Genomic DNA, 21,572 nt, shown 5'->3' with positions numbered 1-21,572 from the left:
AATTACAGGGCATGAAAATGTATCTATTAAAAAAAAAAAGAATATACATATATAGTAACATTAATTGTTAATAATTTAATGGAATTCAATACTTGAAACCTTGATTTTGTCACCCAGTTATACAGTATAAGCACTCAAATCTATAATCAAATCTTGATTATGAGGAACACATTTTGTCCTTTCAAAACACAAATAGGATTCTCTAATCTGAGAAATCATGTTGGGGACTCAGGGTTAACTCTGAAATGAAGTAAAAGCCCTATTGTGTCTCCTTTTCCTAACTCCCATCCAGATTCTTCTGTCAACTCCTGTTTTTGTTCAGTCTCCCATTTTTTTATGCTACTCTTCAGTTACTGTTTGCTGGGGCCTTGTCATTTCTTAGTTTCTAATGTGTGTTTTCCCTGATGTCTCGTGGATTTTGGTTTCCTGTATTTGGTTTGTGGACTTCATTTGCCACCATTTAGATAATTAAATCTGCAATAAACCACCTCAGCTTCCATCTCTGCATTTGGATCCTCTAAAAACCTCGACTAGACCTGACAAACATAGCAATCAGTTCACTGAAAGCGCATGTTGTTATATGACCCCATCTGTACAGGATAAAGGTGGATCATAGTTATTTTGGTTTGATTGGGGTCATAAAAAGTTATATTTCCTAACAACGAGCCCAAATAGTGATTGCAACCACTCAAATAGCTTTTATACACATATTGCCACATGTATTTGAACAAAATGAGGAATTGATTCTAATGAATGTAGGAATTTTTAAAACCTTAGTTCAGAATATTTCAGAAATTTGTTGATTTATCCAAAAATACTGATCAGAAAAGTCTCACTGAAGTAATTTGTTGGTACAACAATTATATAAATATTAATCGATTATTAATCAAACAATTAATCAGTAAAATTTATTTGGTAGTTCAAGGGTAGAGACAGGAGATAAACTTCTTCATTTCTATCTTTCTATATCACAAAGGACACCTCAACATAAGTATAACAAGGGTACAGTAAGAGCTGTCACATTAACATGTTGTCAGATATGGAGGGTACTTGTTTATTTACCCAAGAGGGCAGCTTGGAGCTGCGGGGGTCTAATTCTGCTCTTATCTTAGGAAGGTCATTCTCCCCTCTTGAGCCATGATGGCCACAGATTGGTGCTTAAATCTGGAAAAACACAGCCTATAAATTACAACAGAGGACAGAGAGGTCAGAGCCTGGCATGGAAGCAGGCCAGAAGCTATCAATCTGCTGGGGCTACAGACGGCGACATCTGTCTTTGGGAGTCCCTCACTCTTTCTCCTTCTGTAACCGGCGTTTCCTTTCAGCCCCTTCCATTGGCCTTTAATTCATTTGACTCACTCTGAGCCTGACATTGGACAATCTCTGATTTCCAACATTTTTAGTGTCTCTTTACTGTCTCAGCTCTTTTCGTTTTTTCATATTACTCTGCCTCTTGATTTCCTCTCTCTTTCTATGTGTGCTGCCCCCACCCAAACTCTCCTCTATGGATCCCCCTTGTCTCTTTTCATGCATTCTCTTACATCATCCCTGTTTCACCAACTCTGTAATTCTCCTTCCTTCTCTCCTGCTCCCTCCCTGTCTTGAGCTTCTTGTCGTTTTACGCTCTCTTGCACCATCTCCCTCTGCAGCGATATGTTTTGGTCTATCTGCTAACCAACCAGCAGGACAGCATAAAGCCTTTATGTTCCTTTCCTCCGTGTTATGCCAACATGATTTGAATGGTTATAACTGAAAGCAAAAATGCACAGCTCAGCACAGTTTTGGACAAAGGAAAACTACACGTCTCTCCATGAACATATACAATATTTAAAAGTGCACATTTCCAGTGGTGTTCTGAACAATTTGGTAAAATAAAATCATTGCTTTTTGAATTAAAAGTATATAAAATCATTTGTATACATATGAAAATATATATAAATAATTTTCAATTAAAAGAAAAAGTATTTTATACACAAAAGTGAAAAAATTGACTGTGTCTATTCATTGACATGAATAATATTTAGGAATGTGAACTGTACTTTTTTTAAACATTCTCTTTTAACAATATTATAAATACAAACTATTCTCTTTTAAAAGTTATCACTAAAAGAAAGAAAGAAAACTAAACTAAATCCAACTATGTTGATCAAATAAGTTAACTGATAACTATTTAAAGTGTTCTCATCAACATATGAAAGAAATTATTCTTAAACCCAATATAAAACAATACAAGAGTTAACAAAATAAGACCAAAGTGCTATTCATTGTTCTGGAGGCAGGAAAATGGGACAATGTCTTGCTGTAAACATAAAATATTTATAACCTTATTCAGTGTGAAATTAATCATTTTTACAAATGCTCTGAGCAAAGTGATAACAAAAAGGATTCCCTTTAAAACAAAAATAATTAACTGCAGTTTATCTAAATGTGCATTTCTTACTCTGGGAGTGAAAAGTTGTCATGCTTAACATAAAGGTAACTTGTGTTTCTTCTCTTTTGACTGATGCTTTCACTGATCCTTTACCAGGTTTGTCACCAAAACCCTCAAAAACGTTCATATTACTTATTAATCCTCCCACATTTTCTGAATAGAACCTGGATTTGAATAATTGAGAGGGATTTTTTAAAAAGCCCTACCTCCATTACCAGCCTTTTTTTTTTTTTTTTTTTTACAAGTCAACGTGGTGCATTTTTAATTGGAGGGGATATAAAATGGGTATGAAGGGAGAAAGTGAATTAAATCAGGGCCAGTAAAATCTGCCAGTCGATGCTCGGTGGAGGATCTCACACACAGAGGAGGCTAAATATGTGTCTGCCCTGACAAGGCGCACATGCTCACCATTGTTTGACGTACTTTCTGTCAGGGACAAACAGTACACGGCTCATGTAATCCCTGCTTCGAAATATCCTACCAGACAGACCCAGATACGCCACTTTGAGTTATCTTAAGCATTTTGGTTAAGAATAAACGTCAACTCAACTTTCCATGAACCATAAATCAACTAAAGCCATGTGATTTGCTGGCTGTGTAGTCAACTACTTTGAATTGTCTTAAAGGGTAATTGAAACTACTTGCATCAAAAAGGTTTGGAGATACTGAGATATTTTTAAAAAAGACCAATTTGCTTTATCTGACGTGGAAACAGATTTCAGAGAATCCAATTTAACAAATAGAAGGTACATTAGATGGAGTCTGAAAGTCTTGGAGCAGACTGCATAATCAAAATTAATGCCAGCATAGGGTGCATTAATGGGTCACTGCAACAGTTAGCTGGTGACAAACTTTGGCTCTATATTTCATATTGCTGCTGTGTCATGCTGCTGTGTTTTCGTGGAAAGCCTCTGCAGCAGTGACTTGCAGCTGGGCCCACTGCTGCCTGCAGACTCAAACCTTATCCCTTGCTTTGGCCAGAAATGCATTTATGCCCAGTCAACATTAAGAACTTAAATTAATTAAAACTGTTGTGCATGGAAATTAAAGTAGAACATTTTCACATGCAGTTATAAAGAGGTGACCAATAGCATGCAAACATCCCAAATGGAACTTTATAAATAGGTTTTTAAATTTATTAAGATGCCTTTGTTACATCTAATATTGTCCAAGGATGAACTATACCTTTTTGAATTCAGTTACAGATGGAATACATTTTCTGCCTTCTCAAAAATTAACACTTCTTCACCCTTTGAACTACATACAGTGGCTTAAAAACGTATTAATACCATTACATCAAATTGCAACAACCTGAAAAGTATTTTACTGTGATCTTATTCCGTCAACCCAACACAAAGTATTCTTTGTTATCAAAACTAGATATTAGTAATAATCCAAGAAAATGTGATGTTCATTTGTTCAGCCGCCTTCTCTCGGATACCCTTAGACAGATTCCAATGCAACCAGTTGCTCCAGAGGTCAAATAAAACCTTCCTATGTTTGATTTATTCTCAGCATAAATTCAATTCAATTTAGTTTATTTATATAGCACCAATTCACAAAACATCCCAAGGCACTTAACATAGACATTTCAAACAGATCATACAGTCAGATTGATTCAAAGTTTTCTATCTAAGGAAAACCAGTTGATTGCATCAACTCATTGACTCCAAGGCGATCCCTCATAAATGCAGCTATTCTGTGAAGAGGAGATATTTTTGGAGAACATTGGTGAACAAACATCATTAAGTCCATTACAACTAGAAAAGGGTAAATAATAAGGTAATAAATCAGTGCAAACCAGATTTAAATTAAAAGAAGAGAGTTATTGTAAGAAGAGCCATATAAAAGCCTCTCTGCCCATATGTCGTACTATAGAGAGACACAGCAAACCTTTAGAAGAGGTCTCTGTGGTCAGATGAGAACAAAACTTTCTGTCCTATGTGCACCACCAAAACATCACCCCCTTATAAAACAAGGTGTTGTTGGCATCATTTTGAGGGGAGTTTTTCATTAAGTAGATACAGAGATATCGATAAGATAATGAGAAGATTGATCCACCTAAATCACATCTAAATATTGGAGGTCTAGAAATGGTTTTGGACTAAAGATTTAAGAAATCCAGAGTCTTACTGTAAGTTTCTTTTTAAAATTCCAACAAAGCACAATCACAGTTTGCTGAAGAAAACACCTTGAAAACTGACAACATTTACCTTGCATTGAAGCGCTTGTCAAAATCTGTGATTTTCTTTTAGACAAGAGTAAAAGAAAGGTACAATGGAGCGATAAAATGTTGAAAAGAAGAGCAAGAATTGAAAACAAATAGAAAGAAGGAAAAGTAGGGATGAACATTTTAAGGCAGACTTCATTCTTATTCTGCTGCAGGCTATTAAACTAGGCAGCAACACAAGAAAGTTTTTTTTTTTTTTGCACAGCAAACTCCTTTATGATATTTGGTAAAATATCAATATTTAGTTTTAACAAAGTTAGAGGTGCTTACAAAAACTTTTTGAGCAATTTTCTTGTGTTGTAAATTCACTCACATTTTTGTATTACAAAAAAGAATTGCTCTTATTGATATATTCCTAAAATAATGTTTTTGTAGTCAACTGCCTAGTAGAGATCAATCCTGTAAATCTTCAGTATCACCTTGCCAAATCCCATATTTTTAAAACTCCATAACTATTATTGATTCCATAACATTATAGGCCAACAATCCACAGAAATTCACTTAAAAATAGAAGGGTTCAATGCCAGGAATGATTCGCTCATCTAAGCAATGAAACCTAAAAAAAACAAACAAACAAAAAACATTTTTACATTATTCAGAAAGAAAGTAAGATTGTTCTTTCTATGAATTTGTCAATGAAATGTTTTCTATGACACATATCTGCAGCACTTGGTTTTAGGTAACTGATGGATTACCAATTAGTAGGTCAGCTTTTTGCATGCTAAGTTTGCACATGATTTAGTCATGCAATCTTTAAATCAGCCAACTAATGTGCAAGGCTGTTCAAGATATTGGTGCAAAGAAAACCCAAACAACTCAAGTGGAAATACAATTTTATCAAAGAATATGTTAACATTGATGTGGGCTACATAGCGGTAAATTTGATGGCCTTGTTACTTTTTCTGTACCCTGCCCAGGTTACCAGGTACCCCTCGACCCTATATAGAAACAATCGGTGGGTATAGGGTGGGTAAAGGAATCTATTAAGATATGTAGATCAAAATGTATGAACATACTGTAACATCGGGTGCACAAGGTCTAAATCCGTGTGTAAAAGATTAGAAATGTGTACTCAATGCTGTATGTAAAAATAGTATGACAGCTAATGGTGGCAAGCTTGGATGTAGCCACAGATGCCCAGGGGCAGACTAGCCTAAATAAGGAGGTCATATAATCTGTTCCACCTGGACTTCTGACCACCAACAGCAGATAAGGATGGAGAAATATCTTGCCCAAGAAAATACGGAGAGAAACAGTTGGATAGGGGCTTAAAACGAGAACCCATCAGTTACAAGATCTCCTGTTCCCCCCCATAATATCACTAACTCCCACTGTACATGGAAATTGAACTCTTAATCTTATTTACTTAAACGATTTCAAAGTAAATGGAAAAAAGTACTAAAAAAGTTTTTTTTATTTCTATTCAAAGCTATTTAAAAACACACAGCCTTTTTCTTCTTTAGCACACTAACAGCATGTTTCGTAATTAAGTTGCAGTTAAAATGCTGAATATGTGTTTATCACTTTCCTTGAGGAAAAGTTAAATGAGATGAAGAGGCATGCCTTACAGTGCTTCTCTGTTCGTACGAAAAGGTCAGTGGTTATAATGAGAGGACTGGTGAGGTCAGAGAAGCCAGAGGGCTCCTACTCGCTGACAGGCCACATAGCTCCACACCGGCTGTTAGCATGCTAATCCTTGCGGGAACTCCACGAGCACTCCGTTCCTTTGGCCCTATCGAGCCATCTCTCACTGTGACTAACTGGCTCCCTGCTTGGCCATCAGCTGCCCGCCCCCCCAGCAGACAAGTCTTTTCCAATAATAATGGACAGCAGAGGCAGCATTACCTTGACAAAGCTGCTTCTGAAAAATTATTCTCTTCTGTCTCCACCTTTGGTTTACCTCTTGGTGCTTGGCAGTTCTGGCTCTGGCAGAAAGCAAGAAGATGTAAGTTTTGTAGCTCTTAGTCTTTGAGCTTAGTTTATGGGATGTTATGACATGTCACACATACATGACACAAAGCTCAAAATCAGTTGCAATCCATCTTTTGCAGGAAGCAGGTCACAAAGCTGAATTCTGAACTGAGCTGTGCAGAGCTTTCTGGGCCAGGCAGAGAAGGAGCACATTAACACACCCTCATACAATCACTCATAGAGGCATCCCAAGCCAAACGGGCAAGGAAGAGGAGGAGGAGGAGGAGAAGGAGGAGGAGGAGGGAGAATCATCCTACTGAGGGGATGATGCAACCAGAGTGAAATTGTTCGAACGAAACTCCTGCTGCATAAACTGAGAACTGCAGGACGAAGAAACACAGCCCAGCCTGCCTTCTTTCTTTGTTCAAAGTCAGTTTCGATTTTTTGACATCTTTTTCTATTGCTGCAGATGGAAACCTGTAATATTTAATTGCCTGTAATAAGACGCAGCATGGTTCTTTCATGTTCTTGGCATCGTGACTTCCTGGCCAACGATCTGTTCTATTTGTGAATCTGCTTGCCCGACATGGTCAGACAAAGGGCTGGAATACCAACACAAAGGTGTTTAGGGAAACCATAAATTGTTTTTTTACCTGCTCTAATTATAATACTCCCCGACCACACGCACAACCTATTTCTAGCAAAAACAGTCATTAGTATGGGGAGATTACAAGTGTTCTTTTAACTGCATTGTCATTTCTATTACTTTCGTAGCATTGATGTGCTCCTTGCCCAAAACTATTTTTTCACTAATAAAAAATATAAAAACTGCAAATATTTTCTTTTTGCTACATTTACTCTAATATTCCACAATGATGTCTAGGCAACAAATTGCAGTCAAAGGTCATCTGAATAGAAAATGTAGCTGTAGCTGTTCGGAGATTTTTTAAAGAACATAAATCCCGAGCAGAAATAAACACAGAATAAAGGTCAGGGTGAAAGCTCTAGAAATGTTGAAAGAAAACTTACTGTACTGTAGGTTATGCAGAAAAAAAAATAATCCCAATCTATGACCATCTCACATAGCCTTACTTGAACTGGCTCTTGAATATTGTATGGGGATGGGACAGGTCACCGAGATAGGCAGACTGGGGTGAGTTTCCCCTGCATAAGAAGTCTTCAGTCACCTCAAGAAGGCCTATGCGAGGGTCCTGGAGAGAAGAGCCCGGTTGATTGTTGAACCCCACCTTCAGGAGATTGCCATTAAGCCTGACTTGTTCCCTGTGCATGTTGGACTTCGACAGGGCTGCCCTACGTCATCTGTCCTGTTCATAACCTTTACAGGCAAGATTTCTAGATTTTCCAAGGGCAGGAGGGGTTCTCGTTTGAGGACCAGCAGACTTTGTCCCTGCTTTTTGCAGATGACATGATTCTGAGTGCTCTCTCCTGCCAAGACCTACAGAATGCACTGCAACAGTTCAAAGCAGAGTATGAAGCGGTCGGGATGAGAATCATTTCTTCTAAGTCCGAGGCCATGCTCTGGACCAGAAAAAGGTGGCTTGCCCCTTTTAGATTGGTGTAGAGGTCCTGTCCCAATGGGGGTTAGAATGGAGCAGGATATTGATAGTCAGATCAGTCAGGCTGCTATAATGCATTTGCTGAACAAGTCTGTTGATAGTGAAGAGAGAGCTGAGTGAAAAGGCAAAGCTCTCGATTTAGCCCATGCCTATGTTCATGAAATCTGGATCATGACTGAAAGAACGAGAACCCAGATACAAGTGGCTGAACTGGGTTTTCTCTGCAGGGTTACTGGGCACTCTCTTAGGCTCGAAGTAGAGTCACTTCTGCTCCACAAAAAGAGGAGTCAGTTGGGGTGGCTTGGACATCTTTTTCCGATGCCCCCTGGACGCATCCCTTGGGAGGTTTTCTAGGCACGTTCAACAGGGAGGAGGCACAGGGTATGACACAGGACACGCTGAAAGGGACAATGTCTCTCTGTTAGCCTGGGAGCACATCAAGGGAAGTCTGGGAGGCTCTGATGAGATTGCTGAGACTGCTCCCTTGCGACTCGTTCCTGGATAAAGCGGAGGTTGATGGCAATTACATAGCCCTAATTAATCCATCATCCAGTAACAGAAAATATAGAAAATGTATGCAAAATTTTTTCATCATGGTGATATTTATTGGCTAAATCGTAAGATGTATTTAGATGTTTATATTTGTAATCTCAATTTGCTTTTCGTCCTTGAATGGAGCCACAAGTTAGTTGCAAGAGTAAAAATCATGCCAAAGTCGTCCCTATACAGACACATGAAAAAATCCAAAAGAAACCAGTGCTGGATGGTTTTGCACTGTCAGCAAGCATGAATAATGCTCTTTATGCGACTTTGTTTGTAGTTGAGTCATTAATGATAACATGCACACCTCTTACCAACATCACAAAACATACCTCCTCCATTACATTTTTTAACCTCTTGTTATAGAGATGGTAAAATTTGTTGAGTCAAATACAAGGCAATTGTGAAAATATTTTGGTAAGGCAGAAAAAAATTGGACAGAAATTAAACATCTAGAGAAACAACAATCCTAGACATACCTGCAATGAAATTATTTCATTAAACCATATTTGAGTAATTTCACAAAGAGTAATGGGAAAACAATTCAGTCTCTAAACAGACAAAGCTTGTAGAGACAACCCCACAAAAATGTCTCTGTTTTTCCAGCAAAATGTGTTTGCAGAATGTCTCGTCTTCAAGGTATTTAGATCTTTATTTATAACCCATTATCCTTCCACATAATAATTATGCTTTTATTTTTGTTCTACATTTTTATGAAACACTTTTATGTCTGAGGTTATGCGATGACCAAATGTGCAAAGGTTAAAGGCTTATGAATACCTTTCCTTTGTAAAAGTCGAACCATAATGGAGCGACCTTTGATATACGCTGTGATCTACACTTGAAGACCAGTGGCCTAGTATGTTTGTTTATGCCACCTGTCAGGTCAACATAGGCGATTAAGCCCAACTTTAAATGAGATTTCGACAATTGCTTTGACTTTGAGCAACTTTCTGGCTTTCTAACTACTTTAACTGTCTGAGCCTATGGTGAGGGCTGCTCCAAATGTATTTAGCTTGACCAAGGACACATACATTACTTGAATCAAATTACTTCCAGATGAAGCAACTGCAATAAAACAGTCTTGGTGACAGCTGCATTTGCATTTGCTAAGAAATGAAAAAAAAAAACTTACAAGGTAAAGGTCTGGCTACGTACGCAAACACTACGCGGAGATGTATCGGTGATAAACAGTAGCTCCACTTATTAAATGTCATCTCCATATCATCACATCTCAATTGCCGCAGTGATTACGACATAAAATCTGGGCTGATGAATGGTTCGAGCAATCATTTCTACACCTACTCCTTTTAAAAAGATCCCCACCTCTCATGCTGCATTGCCAGTGAGAGGAGAAAGGGCCGGCTCTTTGTGCTTGCCATGCTGCTAAGCCCTGTTGTGCTTGGTAGCAGCAGCACAATGGTGACCATAATAAATGGCCTCTATTAGCATGGCTTGGTCACAAAGGGGAAAGAAATAAAATCATTGAGAGGATGTAGGCCCACGCTGGTGTCCCGGTGCCCGCTATAAAGCTCAGCTGACCCCTGTTCCCTGGCCTCCCTCCTCCCTTTCTCCCATTCCAGCAAACACAACCCCAAAGACTAGATTACTAGTGATACATAGAGTCATTATGGGAAGGGTTATGGGCATAGTATCACTTGCATGGCTGACAATAGCCATAATAGGGGTCTATTTCTTGAGCGGTAACATTATACTAGTAAGGTACAGTAGTTCTTGGTATGGGATTTTCTTTGTATGATAAGCTTGTGAAGAAAAAAGCTGGATTTATACAGCAATATAAAGACAAGCTCACTTGTTAACTCTGGGAGAAAAAACTTTCTCTGAAGTTCCATGTAGCTAAAACTTTGGTATATCTTGATTCCAGTACCTGATCTGCCCACTGAAAAGCTAAAGTTAAATGAACTTGTCATACATATGATACTCCATTATAAAAAACCAAACAAGTAAACCGTTTATATGAGTAAAAAACCTATGATAAAGATATGAGGAAAATTGAGCTGATCGTCTCCAGTCTCCGACAGGAGCAGATGCACAAAACACAATGCACTGTAACAGGCATCACATCAGGTGTCAAATAGAGTTAATGAAAAGGAGGAAAAAAGCGAAGAGTGGATCGTCCTACACTGGTGGGCAGTGCAGACTTCATTCCAACGGAGCATGTTATACCTTTACGGGTCACAGTGCCCTCAGATCTAAAGTCTTTGCTCCATAACAGGGTTAGAAAAAAAATGGCAAATTATCTAAATTGGCTTAGAGAAGCAGCAGGAGGAGCAGCTGAAAAAAAGGCTGAGTTCCTTGCTCCCAATCAATATGTTTGAACATAGAATTGGCAAGGGTTGACTAATGTTTTTTTTTTTTTTTTTCTAATGCAGAGGAGAAGATAATGAAAAAAGGACTTTCTAGGTAAAATAGTTTTAATAATGCCTATTCTCGTTTACACTAAGCCTCTTTTGTTACCTGGTATATTTTATTCAGCAAAAGGCTTTAACACTGCCATATGACTGAAGCACACACAGTGAGTCACTTTGCCTGTAATGTGCGGGTCGTGCTGTCTTTTACTGCTAATTTGGAAAACTTCCATGGGAACCTCAGGAAGGTGTAGGGAGGCAGTGAAGGAAACATGGCCTTCAAACAGCTTGCAGTCAGCCAGCGAGGTGGCAAGCTAAAGGAGTATAGTGCCTCCAGCTAGTTAAAATATGAGCACAGCGGGGGCTCACTAATGAAAGCAGGAGCCCCAGTCTGCGAAGCAGGGCTGTATATCGCGTCGAAAAGACAGTTCTTAGAATCAGTTGGCAAGAAGTACCAATAGTTCTGGGGCCGCTGGTGATTAACCATCCAAGAGGGAGTCACTGCTACAGCTGGACTATTAATAACAGATAGCGCCGTTTCTGCACACACACCTTCTCCCACCTCTTTGGTTTCTTTCCATGCCTGCAAACAATCTCCACCCTCTGAAATTGTTTATATATCATTATCAATTCCTCACCCAGTTTATATCAGAAAGAAAAAGCTCTTGAAGGTCTTAACTAGCTACGTTTACATGCGCAAAATTTCCCCGATCCGATCCAGTCTTTGGTTGATCGGAAATTCAAAATCTCCGTTTACATGGACACTAAATGAAATGATCCGATCATGACGTGTGTTTACATGTACCAAACGTTGGATCAGATTAAACCTTTTAAGCATGCGCAGAACTTCCTGCCAAACTTGGCAGTTCTGTCTGCGTCTGGTTTTTGGGAGGCCTGACAAACGATGCGCTCGGAGCGAGCGAAAGAAAAACGAAGAGAGGAGGAAAAAAAGCGCTTGGCAGCGAAATGTCCGAGAGAAAATGTAGAGAATGAGCGATTGAACCGGCGTGAGAGAGCGAGTGGGCTGTGGAGAGAGAAAAGAGGAAGAGGAGGAGGATAAATTCCTGCTTCCTGCAGCTTTAAATGAACTTGAATGTATAAGTCGGCGTTCCTAGACTCCTCCCGCCATGTTGTTCACAACAAGAGCGAGAGCGACCAGTGGTTTCCTGGCGGAAAAACGTCACGCTGACGTTGCACACATGCGCAGTGAAGATTATTTTACTCTTAAGATCCGAATGGGTGTTTACATGGACGCCTATCAGAATGGCGATCGGCAAAAACTACCTCTCTCTTTCGGAATTCAATTTATTTCCGATCGGACCGAATCGGATTAGAATCTTCAGTCTGACATGTTTACATGAAACATTTTTGATCTGATCAGGCCTTCAATCCGATTATTTGTGTCCATGTAAACGTAGCTACTGTAATGTTGCACTGATAAAATAAGCTAAGACAGCTCAGTTATTAAACAGTGTAACACCTGGCATACATTTTCTTAGAGTAGATTTTGGCCGATATTTGTGTTGACATCATATAAGTATATAACAACACACATTTCTAAAATAGAGATGGACTTTAAAATCTGTTCTAGCTATTCTTTGACCTGTAACGATTAACAATGAAAATTAATAATGACTGGCTAAAAAGCTAAACTTCCCTTTTAGCTTTAAATCAAGCTTTGTGCATTTGCTAAACTAACTTAAGATGAATGCAAACCTATTTCTTTATTCTAAAAAATCATAGCATCTAAACCTTCTTCCTGATGAAGCAGCTTAGCTAAACTGAGCTGTAAGATGACAGCAACGATCTTGCAGCCATGATTCTCAGCTTGCTAGCACATTTCCTTTAGCAAAAGAGCTGTTTCTAAATGTCAAAGCTGTATGAAAACTTTTGATTAATCTATTAATCTTCCAACATGACAAACACAGCTAAGCTATGCTTAGCGCTCAGCAGTAATTTTATTAGGTTGAGGTTTAATTACACCTGTCAAACTGATCATTTACACAAATTTCTAATCAGCCAATCCGATGGCAGCAACTAAATGCATTTAAGCCTGTAGACATTGCCAAGGTGATTGGCGGAAGTTAAACTGAGCATCAGAATGGAGAAGAAGGGTGATTTAAGTCACTTTGAATGAGACATGGTTGTTGGTGCTGGTCGCAGTATTTCAGAAACTGCTGATCTATTAGGATTTTCCCGCACAACCATTTCTAGGGCTTACAGAAAATGGTCAGAAAAAGAGAAAATATTCATAAAACAGCAGTTCTGTGGATGCAAATGCCTTCTAGATGTCACAGGTCAGAATAGGTAGAGCTGATAGAAAGGCATCAGTAAATCAAATAAGCAGTCGTTACAAACGAGTAATCTCAGAATATACATGCCAAACCTTGAGGTGGATGGGCTACAGCAGCAGAAGACCTCACCGGGTGCCACTCCTGTCAGCTAAGAACAAGAAACTGAGGCTATAATTATAAACAGGCTCATCGAAATTGGACAATAGAAGATTGGGAATTCATTGCCTGGTGTGATGAGTCTCGGTTTTTGCTGTGACTATGTCTCTGGCTGGCTGGTGGTAGTGTAATTGTGTGGGGGATACTTTCCTGGCACGTCTTGGGCTCCATAGTACCAAATAAGGATCATATCAACACCACAGCCTATCTGAGTATTGTTGCTGACCATATCCATCCCTTTTTAATCAGAGTGTACCCAGCAGGATAATCTGCCATGACATAAAGAGTCATAAAATCATCTCAGACTGTTTACTTGAACATGACACTGATTCATTGTGCTCACACTGCCTCAACAGTCACAAGATCTCAATGCAATAGAGCAACTTTGAGATGTGATGGTAGAGGAGATTCACATCATGAACGTGCAGCCCGACAAATCTGCCAGATCTGTGTGATACTATGATGCCAATATGGACCAAACTCTCCAAAGAATATTTCCAGTATTTTATGAATCAACGCCATAATGGATTATGGCAGTTCTGAAAACAAAAGGGGGTCAAACCCAGTACTAGCAAGGTGTACCTTGCAAAGTGGCTGATGAGCAATGGCTACTGCAGAGCTGTGTAGGTTAACGTTCAAGTTTAACTGTAGTCCTAATTATCTTATCCACAAGTCTGATGGCAATTATAGACTTTTACTAAACTGACATATTCATTTATATCATTGAGCCTCAACACTTTCTGATCTGAGCACGGTAAATCCTTTATCTAAATTCTGATTTAAAAGATTTGTTAGGATTTATTTTTTTTACAAAATAGAATTAGAACTTAAAAGCTAACCCTGCAATTATACATTGGCATGTTAGATTAGATATAAACACATTTAATGGCTAGAAATGTAGCACCTTCCAAAATACATTTTTTTGCAGTGTGGCAGCTCATTGTTCGTGCTCCGTACTCCTCTGGGAGATGTTCCGCAGGTACAGCAGATCAATTAGTGACCTCTCATTAGATGGCCATTTGCAGAGAATAACCCTTCCCTTGAGAGAGAAAAATAAAAAAAGAGAGTTAAAGCACCATCATTATTTTTAGAAGATGGTGCTTTATTAGTCGTTAAAAAAAGGCCACGTTACTTAAACTTGTTTTATCCTGTCAGCTATGGTTATAAGACTAAAGTAAAATATCTTATATGATTTAAACTAGATAAGTGAGATAAGGGAACATGCAGTGAGATATACATGGATCTGCTCTTTCTTTTTTCAGGCAAAACTAAATAATATTGTTTTTCGAGAAAAGCTGCTTTAACAATCAAAATTGTGCTTTTACACAGAAGCAGCATTGTTTATCTTTTGTAACATTTCGTCATAAATGTACCTTTAATAACCATTTTTGTTATTTCATATGAATTCTGTAAACTATTACTTAATCCTGCTCTTGGTCATTTTTAAATCCTTGGACACTTTATACTACAAAGCATGTTACTTCACAGGTTCTGGTGAATATGACATAGTCATTTCAGCTAGGGCTGAAACTATTAAACAGATTAATCGTGATTAATTGATTATTGAAATAATCGTCAACTAATTTAGTAATCGATTAATCATTAATTGTAGTATAGAGACTCTAAAACATGCCTTTAGCTGGTAGAGCAACCCACTAAGAACAGTAATTCTATCAAAACTGTAGAAAAAAAATATATAAACATCTTGCGTTTAAGATAAAAAACATTTTTGTCTGTCAATCCAGAACTATCAAGAACTCCTTAATTGGAAAAGTTTTAGTTTCACCTGGTTTAATTTTGTAAAAGGTCTTCTTTAAAGAACCTTTGATTGTCTGATTATTTATCGATTAATTAAAAAAAAACAATCGACAGATAAACCAATTAGCGAAATACTCGTTAGTTGAAACCCTAGTTTCAACTGATCGCTTTGGATATTTTCAAATAGTAAAAAAAAAAAAACTTAACCTTAAGAGTCAGAAGAAAATAAATGAGAGAAGAAAAGCTATAAGCATGGATAGTAGAGCTAGTATGTTCATCATCATTCTTATTCTAAAAATAATTATCATTGATATAACTACTGTATGCATCTGTTTTTAGATTTAGGGGTAACTGTTGAAATAAATGTCAATATTTACTACCACAAACTGAGTGTAAATAACCTTCTTTTACTGGAAAAAAAGGAAATAATTCCATTGTAAAACTTTTCTTTAATAGATGAAAAGTCAGAAGATGGAAAAGTCTGGAAATTTCAGTGTGTTTGAACACTTTAAAAAGCTTAAAACGTTTAAGATACAACCTAGGCGTGGTTCATTATGATGTTCGTTTTTCTTTTCAACTGTAAGTAAAAATACCACATTCTTACATTCACACTATCTATGCAAAAGTGTATAACATCATCAAACAGCAACATGTAATTATATATATATATATTGATTAAATACAGCACTGATATCAATGCAGTGGGATTTTATTGTTGTATGATTGTTCCTTTAAAGACTAAGGCAAAAAAATACTAATAATTGAAATACTAAAAATATTAATTTAGCTTGATATAGATAAGTCTAAAAACCTAATATTAACTGGTCCATCAGTCAGGCTATCTGCTCAGGTAGCAAGACTACAATAACAGTTATACAGGTGTACAGTATCATAATTTGCCAAGTACAAATTAAAAGCAGTTAAACTACTGAGATTAGGGATGACTGCCGGGTATGGTAGGTGTCATATCATCTACCTGGTAAGAAACACTATCATTTTTAGAATGTTAGCTTTTGCTTAATATAAATAACAAATCTATAGAGTAAATATTTATAGCAAAAATGTTGGAATAATATTTTTCTTCTACTTTCATCCCAATGAAAACACAAAATGTAATAAATATTGTGGTCCATCCCTCTCATCCATAGGTGGCTCCTTTACCTTACACAAAAAATGTCTTTCTATTAAAGACGAGAAAAACGTAGTAGCCCTCTCTGCAGCTGACATGCAGTGTATAGCAACAGATGGGAGAGGGGCAAAGCTGCATATGCTTCACACAACTCAGGAGACCAGAAGTGAAGAGAATAGGTCTCTGTACTTGTTCTGGCATCACATTTAAAAAGACTTCAAACAGTGCCAGATTTTTACTGTTTTCAGATGTAAGTTAAAATACGGTTCTGAGTTTCCGATAATGATTGAGAAGCGGAATTACTTAGAAAAGTACAATAAACTCAACAGTTTACAGGAGGAAAACAAATGTGGCTTGGTTGTTCATATGAGCCCAGTAGGAAAGGCGCTCAAGGTGCGATCAAAAAAAGGGGTTTCCACTCAAAGCTTGGTTAGATTTTAACTTTAATTAGTGAAAACATTAGAATATTATTGTTAAGCATAAGCTCTAAAAACACAGCATTTTCTCCTTACATTTTAATATATTGATGTTTTAATTTTCTTAAAAAAAAATCTTAAAAAAAAACACATATGGTATTTATAAATGGAAGAAAACACTATGTTTAGTTCGTAGAATGAACCAAAAATATTTTCATTAGTCAATAGAATTTTTTATTTTATTTCAGTAGACACAGCTGTATAGTCATAGGGCCTTTCATAGTGCTGTTGCACGTTCGTACGCACGTGCACTATCCCCTGCCCCCCATTCACGCGCACTCTCTCACACACCGATAGTGTAACAGGCAGCTGAGCTGTTCTGCTAATCACACAACCCACGCTCCCTCTTTAACGTATGCTTTCGTGACTCCCTTTTGGGCCACTCACGTGATGGTTCTGCACATTAAGGTGACTTTGAAACATCTACGTCAGGTCTTAAGAAGATCTGTCATCAATTTTCAAAATGCAAAAAAAAATAAAAATAAATCAATAATCCAATAAAATAAATAACAAAAACAAAAGCAAGAAAGTCATTTAGAGGTCTCAAAAATTGCCACCATTTGCGCACTATTAGTCTCCCATCCGTGCGTCATGTGTGCCAAATTCCTACCCTTCGCTCGCTGGAGCCTTGAGATGAGCGGAGGAAGTTAGACCCACCTTTGTGCATGCCCGTGAAGCGGTCCTTCAACACAGTGAGCTCATAGATCTTGCCGAACTCCTCGAAGAGGGGCCGGAGGTCCTTCTCGTCCAGGTTGCGCGGGATCTGGCCGATGAAGAGTTTGATGGCATCGTGGTCCTTCATGGGTATGGTGGCTGGGCATCCCGCTGAGCTGTGGCTTAATCCGTTCACGAGCCCGTTCGTGCTGGCAGACACGACGCCGACACCGTGCACCGCGCCGTCCACCTGCCCGTTGGTTAAAGTTGCCATCTTCTGACCTGCCGCGGGGAGAGTTGGGGATGTATGCAGGACAACGGCGGCAGACGGCGACGGGCGGAGAGTCGTTTTTGAAGAAGAGGGAAAATAAAAAAATAAAAAGAAAGGAGAAAATTTGGGTTCCAAGACCAAGCCGTGCCAGAGAGGGTCCTCTCTCGTCCTATCAAAGCCAGTATTTACAATGATTGGAAAACACATGTAGCGTGCAGCGAAGACTCATATCAAAAAAAGCGTGCAGTGCCCAGTTGGTCCCGATAGAGGCTTTGATTCCTTATATTTATGTCCTACCCAATAACTCGTTCATTGATTTCATAAAAGAGAGAAAGAAGGAGAGGAAAGGAGAAGGGTAGGGAGGGAGACAGAGAGAGAGAGAAAGAGAGAGAGAGCAACAACGTTCACTGTCTATTTACACCCACGTTCCTCCGTCCCAGCTTCTTGGCACCCTTTTATTTATTTTTTTTTTTTTTTGCTTTGAGGACTTGGTATGGGTGTCTTCTCGGTTTAAACGGACAGGAGGGGCAATGTTTGCCAGAGCAGCGGGGAGTTTCGAGTGAAAGGGGAGCGCTTTCGCCTCACTATTTATAAACTGAACCATTTTCTCTCCCCCTGTTTCTTACGTGCGGAGCCATTGGTACATTCCATCGAGGGAAGAGGGTCTATAAATAGAGAAATATAGAGAATACGGTCCTTTGTGCTCCAACTCAGAGCAAATAACGGCTCATCCACCAACTTCATGTCAAATAGGACGATTAAGAAGTGTATCTCTAAAAGAAATGAAAATATTTTGCACGTCTGCATCAATTTACATATAATAGAACTATTGAACATGTAGACATTGCTCGAAACCCGCTTTCCATTTTGAGTTCACATAAGATTAACTCTCTTTCTTCGCTCATTCCACCAGTGAGGGGAGCAGCAGAGAGCCGCTGCCTTTCCGCTTTCTCTATGGAATGCTGGACAGCTGGACAGCTCCGTGGTGCTGAAATGCATCCTTGCCAACTGAAGCGAACACGTTCGTTCTTTTAAAGAAGTAATGTCTTACCGTTCCAAAAGCTTGGTTTTAGTCTAGCTGGAATACGGGCTGTTATTGTTCTCCTCACCGATTATATGACGAATTATTAGCATCAACATCTAGAGTCATGTGGATTATAGACAACTTGATTATTTTTCCGAGAGAGGAAGTATGTGAGCACCGCCGAGTGGCGTACAGAGGGGGCACATGAAGGAATCCTAGAAGACCAAATGGAAAACATGATAGAACTTTTAATACAGTGATGATGATATGGGACAGAGTCAGATACATAAGGATATGGATATATTATTCCTCAAAAAGTTTTCCCTATTACGGAAATGTAAAAGCTCTGTGATCGCCACTATTTAGCCTACAGGAAACTAATTGCTAAGTGAAATAAAATTGTGTTTTTTTTTCTACCACAACATCCCTACCTCTACAGTACAGCTAAGGTCTGCCTCGAACAAACATCAAGGGATTGAGACTTGAGTAGGGGGAAAGGTAATGCAATTTCAATTTGAGTACACAAATGTAAGAAGCTTGAGATATAAACAAGCAGTCAAGGTTCTTTCATGAAGGACATCCAAAGTAAATCCCTTATTTTGCCACCCCACAGATAGCTAAATACAATTCCCCGCTCTCTAAACAAGGACCCCTCAAAAATCAGAAGGTAGCTAGATAGATAGATAGATAGATAGATAGATAGATAGATGATAGATAGATAAATAGATAGATAGATAAAAAGACTTATAGTGTTATTAACTTAGTTTAAAATTAATGCCAGATAAACAGCACATCTGTAGTTTCTTACAGCACTCACAGTTTATGTCTATTTACAAAAACTGAAAATACAAATAAGCAGCAGAGAGACTATTTGGTGCACAATAGGCAAAAGCTTTTTTTTTGTTTTTGTTTTTATGGTTCAGTTGAGCCACTCGATGCAAAAAAAAAAAAAAAGAAAAAAGCCAGTTTCCACATAGAACATGGACGGCCAAGCTTACCAAGCACAGTTTGAGATCAGCTATCCCCTGTGTTATAGTTTGACTTAGTAATGGAAACATCTTTTGGTTTAAATTCTAGTGGATCTTATTTATTTCCAAAGGCTGTCAGTTCGTTGTCTTTAACACAACTAACAAAGGTGGCAGGATAGACCTTTTTGTGAAAATGCACAAAACTTATTCCTTTTTTTATGCCTAATTTGCTGAAGTTTTAAAGTAGGCTCTTAAAAAGGAAAACCTGCAAAGGTACAGTAGTAATAACACAACGTATTATATAAATAAAGTTCTATTTGATTTTGATTTAAACACTTTCTCTGAAGTTAGACCTTCAGTTTAAAAAGCAAAGCTCAAAACATATTAAAGAGCACTTTAAAAATACATCAGATCTCAATAAAAAGAAGTCATGCTGGATAGCCATTCTGATATGGAATGGGTGGTGTCATGTGTGAGGAACAATGGGGTGCCAGATCAGTTGATGACAATAACATTTACCAACCCGCAGAGGGCTTAATCCAGAGTCACAGGCAAAGTGAAATGTGCCAGTAGTTCATATGATGCCACATGCTTGTATGGATGCTTAAACTCATCAGGGTATACTACTTATGAGATGATCATTTTCATCCTGGGGTATCTTCTTCCAGACCCCAGTTGGGGAAATCATTGAGCCCCTGGACAGTCAGAATTCTAGCCTGGTAGTGTTTGATGGATACCACCATCTGATGTTACAGAAATGTTATATAGGATTAAAATCATGGAGGAAGGTCAGTGGTATAAATTCCTCCTTCTTTGTGGGTTTTAGGGACCAGGAGGAAATCAGAACCTCCTGCGCCAGTGAAAGGTCTAACAACATGTCTGAGCATTTTCTTCCCAACACCTAATGGCAGTGAAATCTATGGGGAAAAGCTATAGTAGTGGCATAAAAAATGGAAAATGTTTGGCCTCCAACTACAAAACTATTTTGGGGACATCTTATCGTTGCCACTTGCACATTTTTGATACCATATACACAAAACAGCTGATTTTGATTAACAACCAACTCTACTACGAAATGAAAAAATCAATAACTTTACCATACCTGAAATTATGATCTGATTAAAAAGCCTTCCAATGATTCTTTGAGAAGTGCAGTAGGATTTAGTATACACTTTATTTAATGCAGAACATAGAAATGCATTTTAGAGAGTATTACATGAGAAAAAACACTTTTCCTTTTGGAAATATAACCTTTAACTGTGGGTAATTTAAGATGTAGCAGAAGTTTTAGGTTAGCAAATGCTTGCTAGGCCTTTCAAGCAGAATTCAATTGTAAATAATAGTTTTGTTAAACTTGATTGATCATTGATTAAAAAAGAACATTTAAGCTTAATATTGTGTCATGAATTAATACATCAGCTAAAAATGAGCACATTATCTTTATTGTGCCCATGGTTAATAATGTTTATTTAGTTTAGCTATTTAGGCTAGTGTCCAGCTTCGCCTATCTTACCAACAGCACTGATATTATATCCACTGCCTTAAAACAGATTTAAAGTTTTTTTTTAAAACACTTTTTACATAACTCTATTTTATTTATATATATATATATATATATATATATATATATATATATATATATATATATATATATATATATATATATATATATATATATATATATATATATATATATATATATATATATACACTATATTGCCAAAAGTATTTGCTCACCCATCCAAATTATTGGAATCAGGTGTTCCAATCACTTCCATGGCCAC

At 37.9% G+C, this 21,572-nt stretch overlaps 1 protein-coding gene across 14 annotated transcripts in view; it reads right to left on the bottom strand.

The window, feature by feature from the left end:
- celf4 (CUGBP, Elav-like family member 4) overlaps nucleotides 1–18,333 on the bottom strand; it is a 137,459-nt gene extending 119,126 nt beyond the window's left edge. For 5 of the 14 annotated variants that reach the window (XM_038277812.1, XM_038277814.1, XM_038277813.1 and 2 more), the window contains exon 1: nucleotides 17,529–18,327. In XM_038277812.1, coding sequence (XP_038133740.1) covers nucleotides 17,529–18,003 — 475 coding nt within the window. In that variant the 5' untranslated portion in view covers nucleotides 18,004–18,327. Of the gene's footprint in view, nucleotides 1–17,528 lie in introns of all 14 variants that reach the window. The other 9 variants (XM_038277821.1, XM_038277826.1, XM_038277824.1 and 6 more) reach the window with 5 other exon arrangements.
- Between the last annotated feature and the right edge of the window lie 3,239 nt (nucleotides 18,334–21,572).

The sequence above is a fragment of the Cyprinodon tularosa genome, unplaced genomic scaffold (assembly GCF_016077235.1).
Source record: "Cyprinodon tularosa strain WSP-4 unplaced genomic scaffold, ASM1607723v1 ctg135, whole genome shotgun sequence".
In the NCBI taxonomy this organism is placed as follows: Eukaryota; Metazoa; Chordata; class Actinopteri; order Cyprinodontiformes; family Cyprinodontidae; genus Cyprinodon; species Cyprinodon tularosa.
This window is presented reverse-complemented; position numbering and strand designations above follow the sequence as displayed.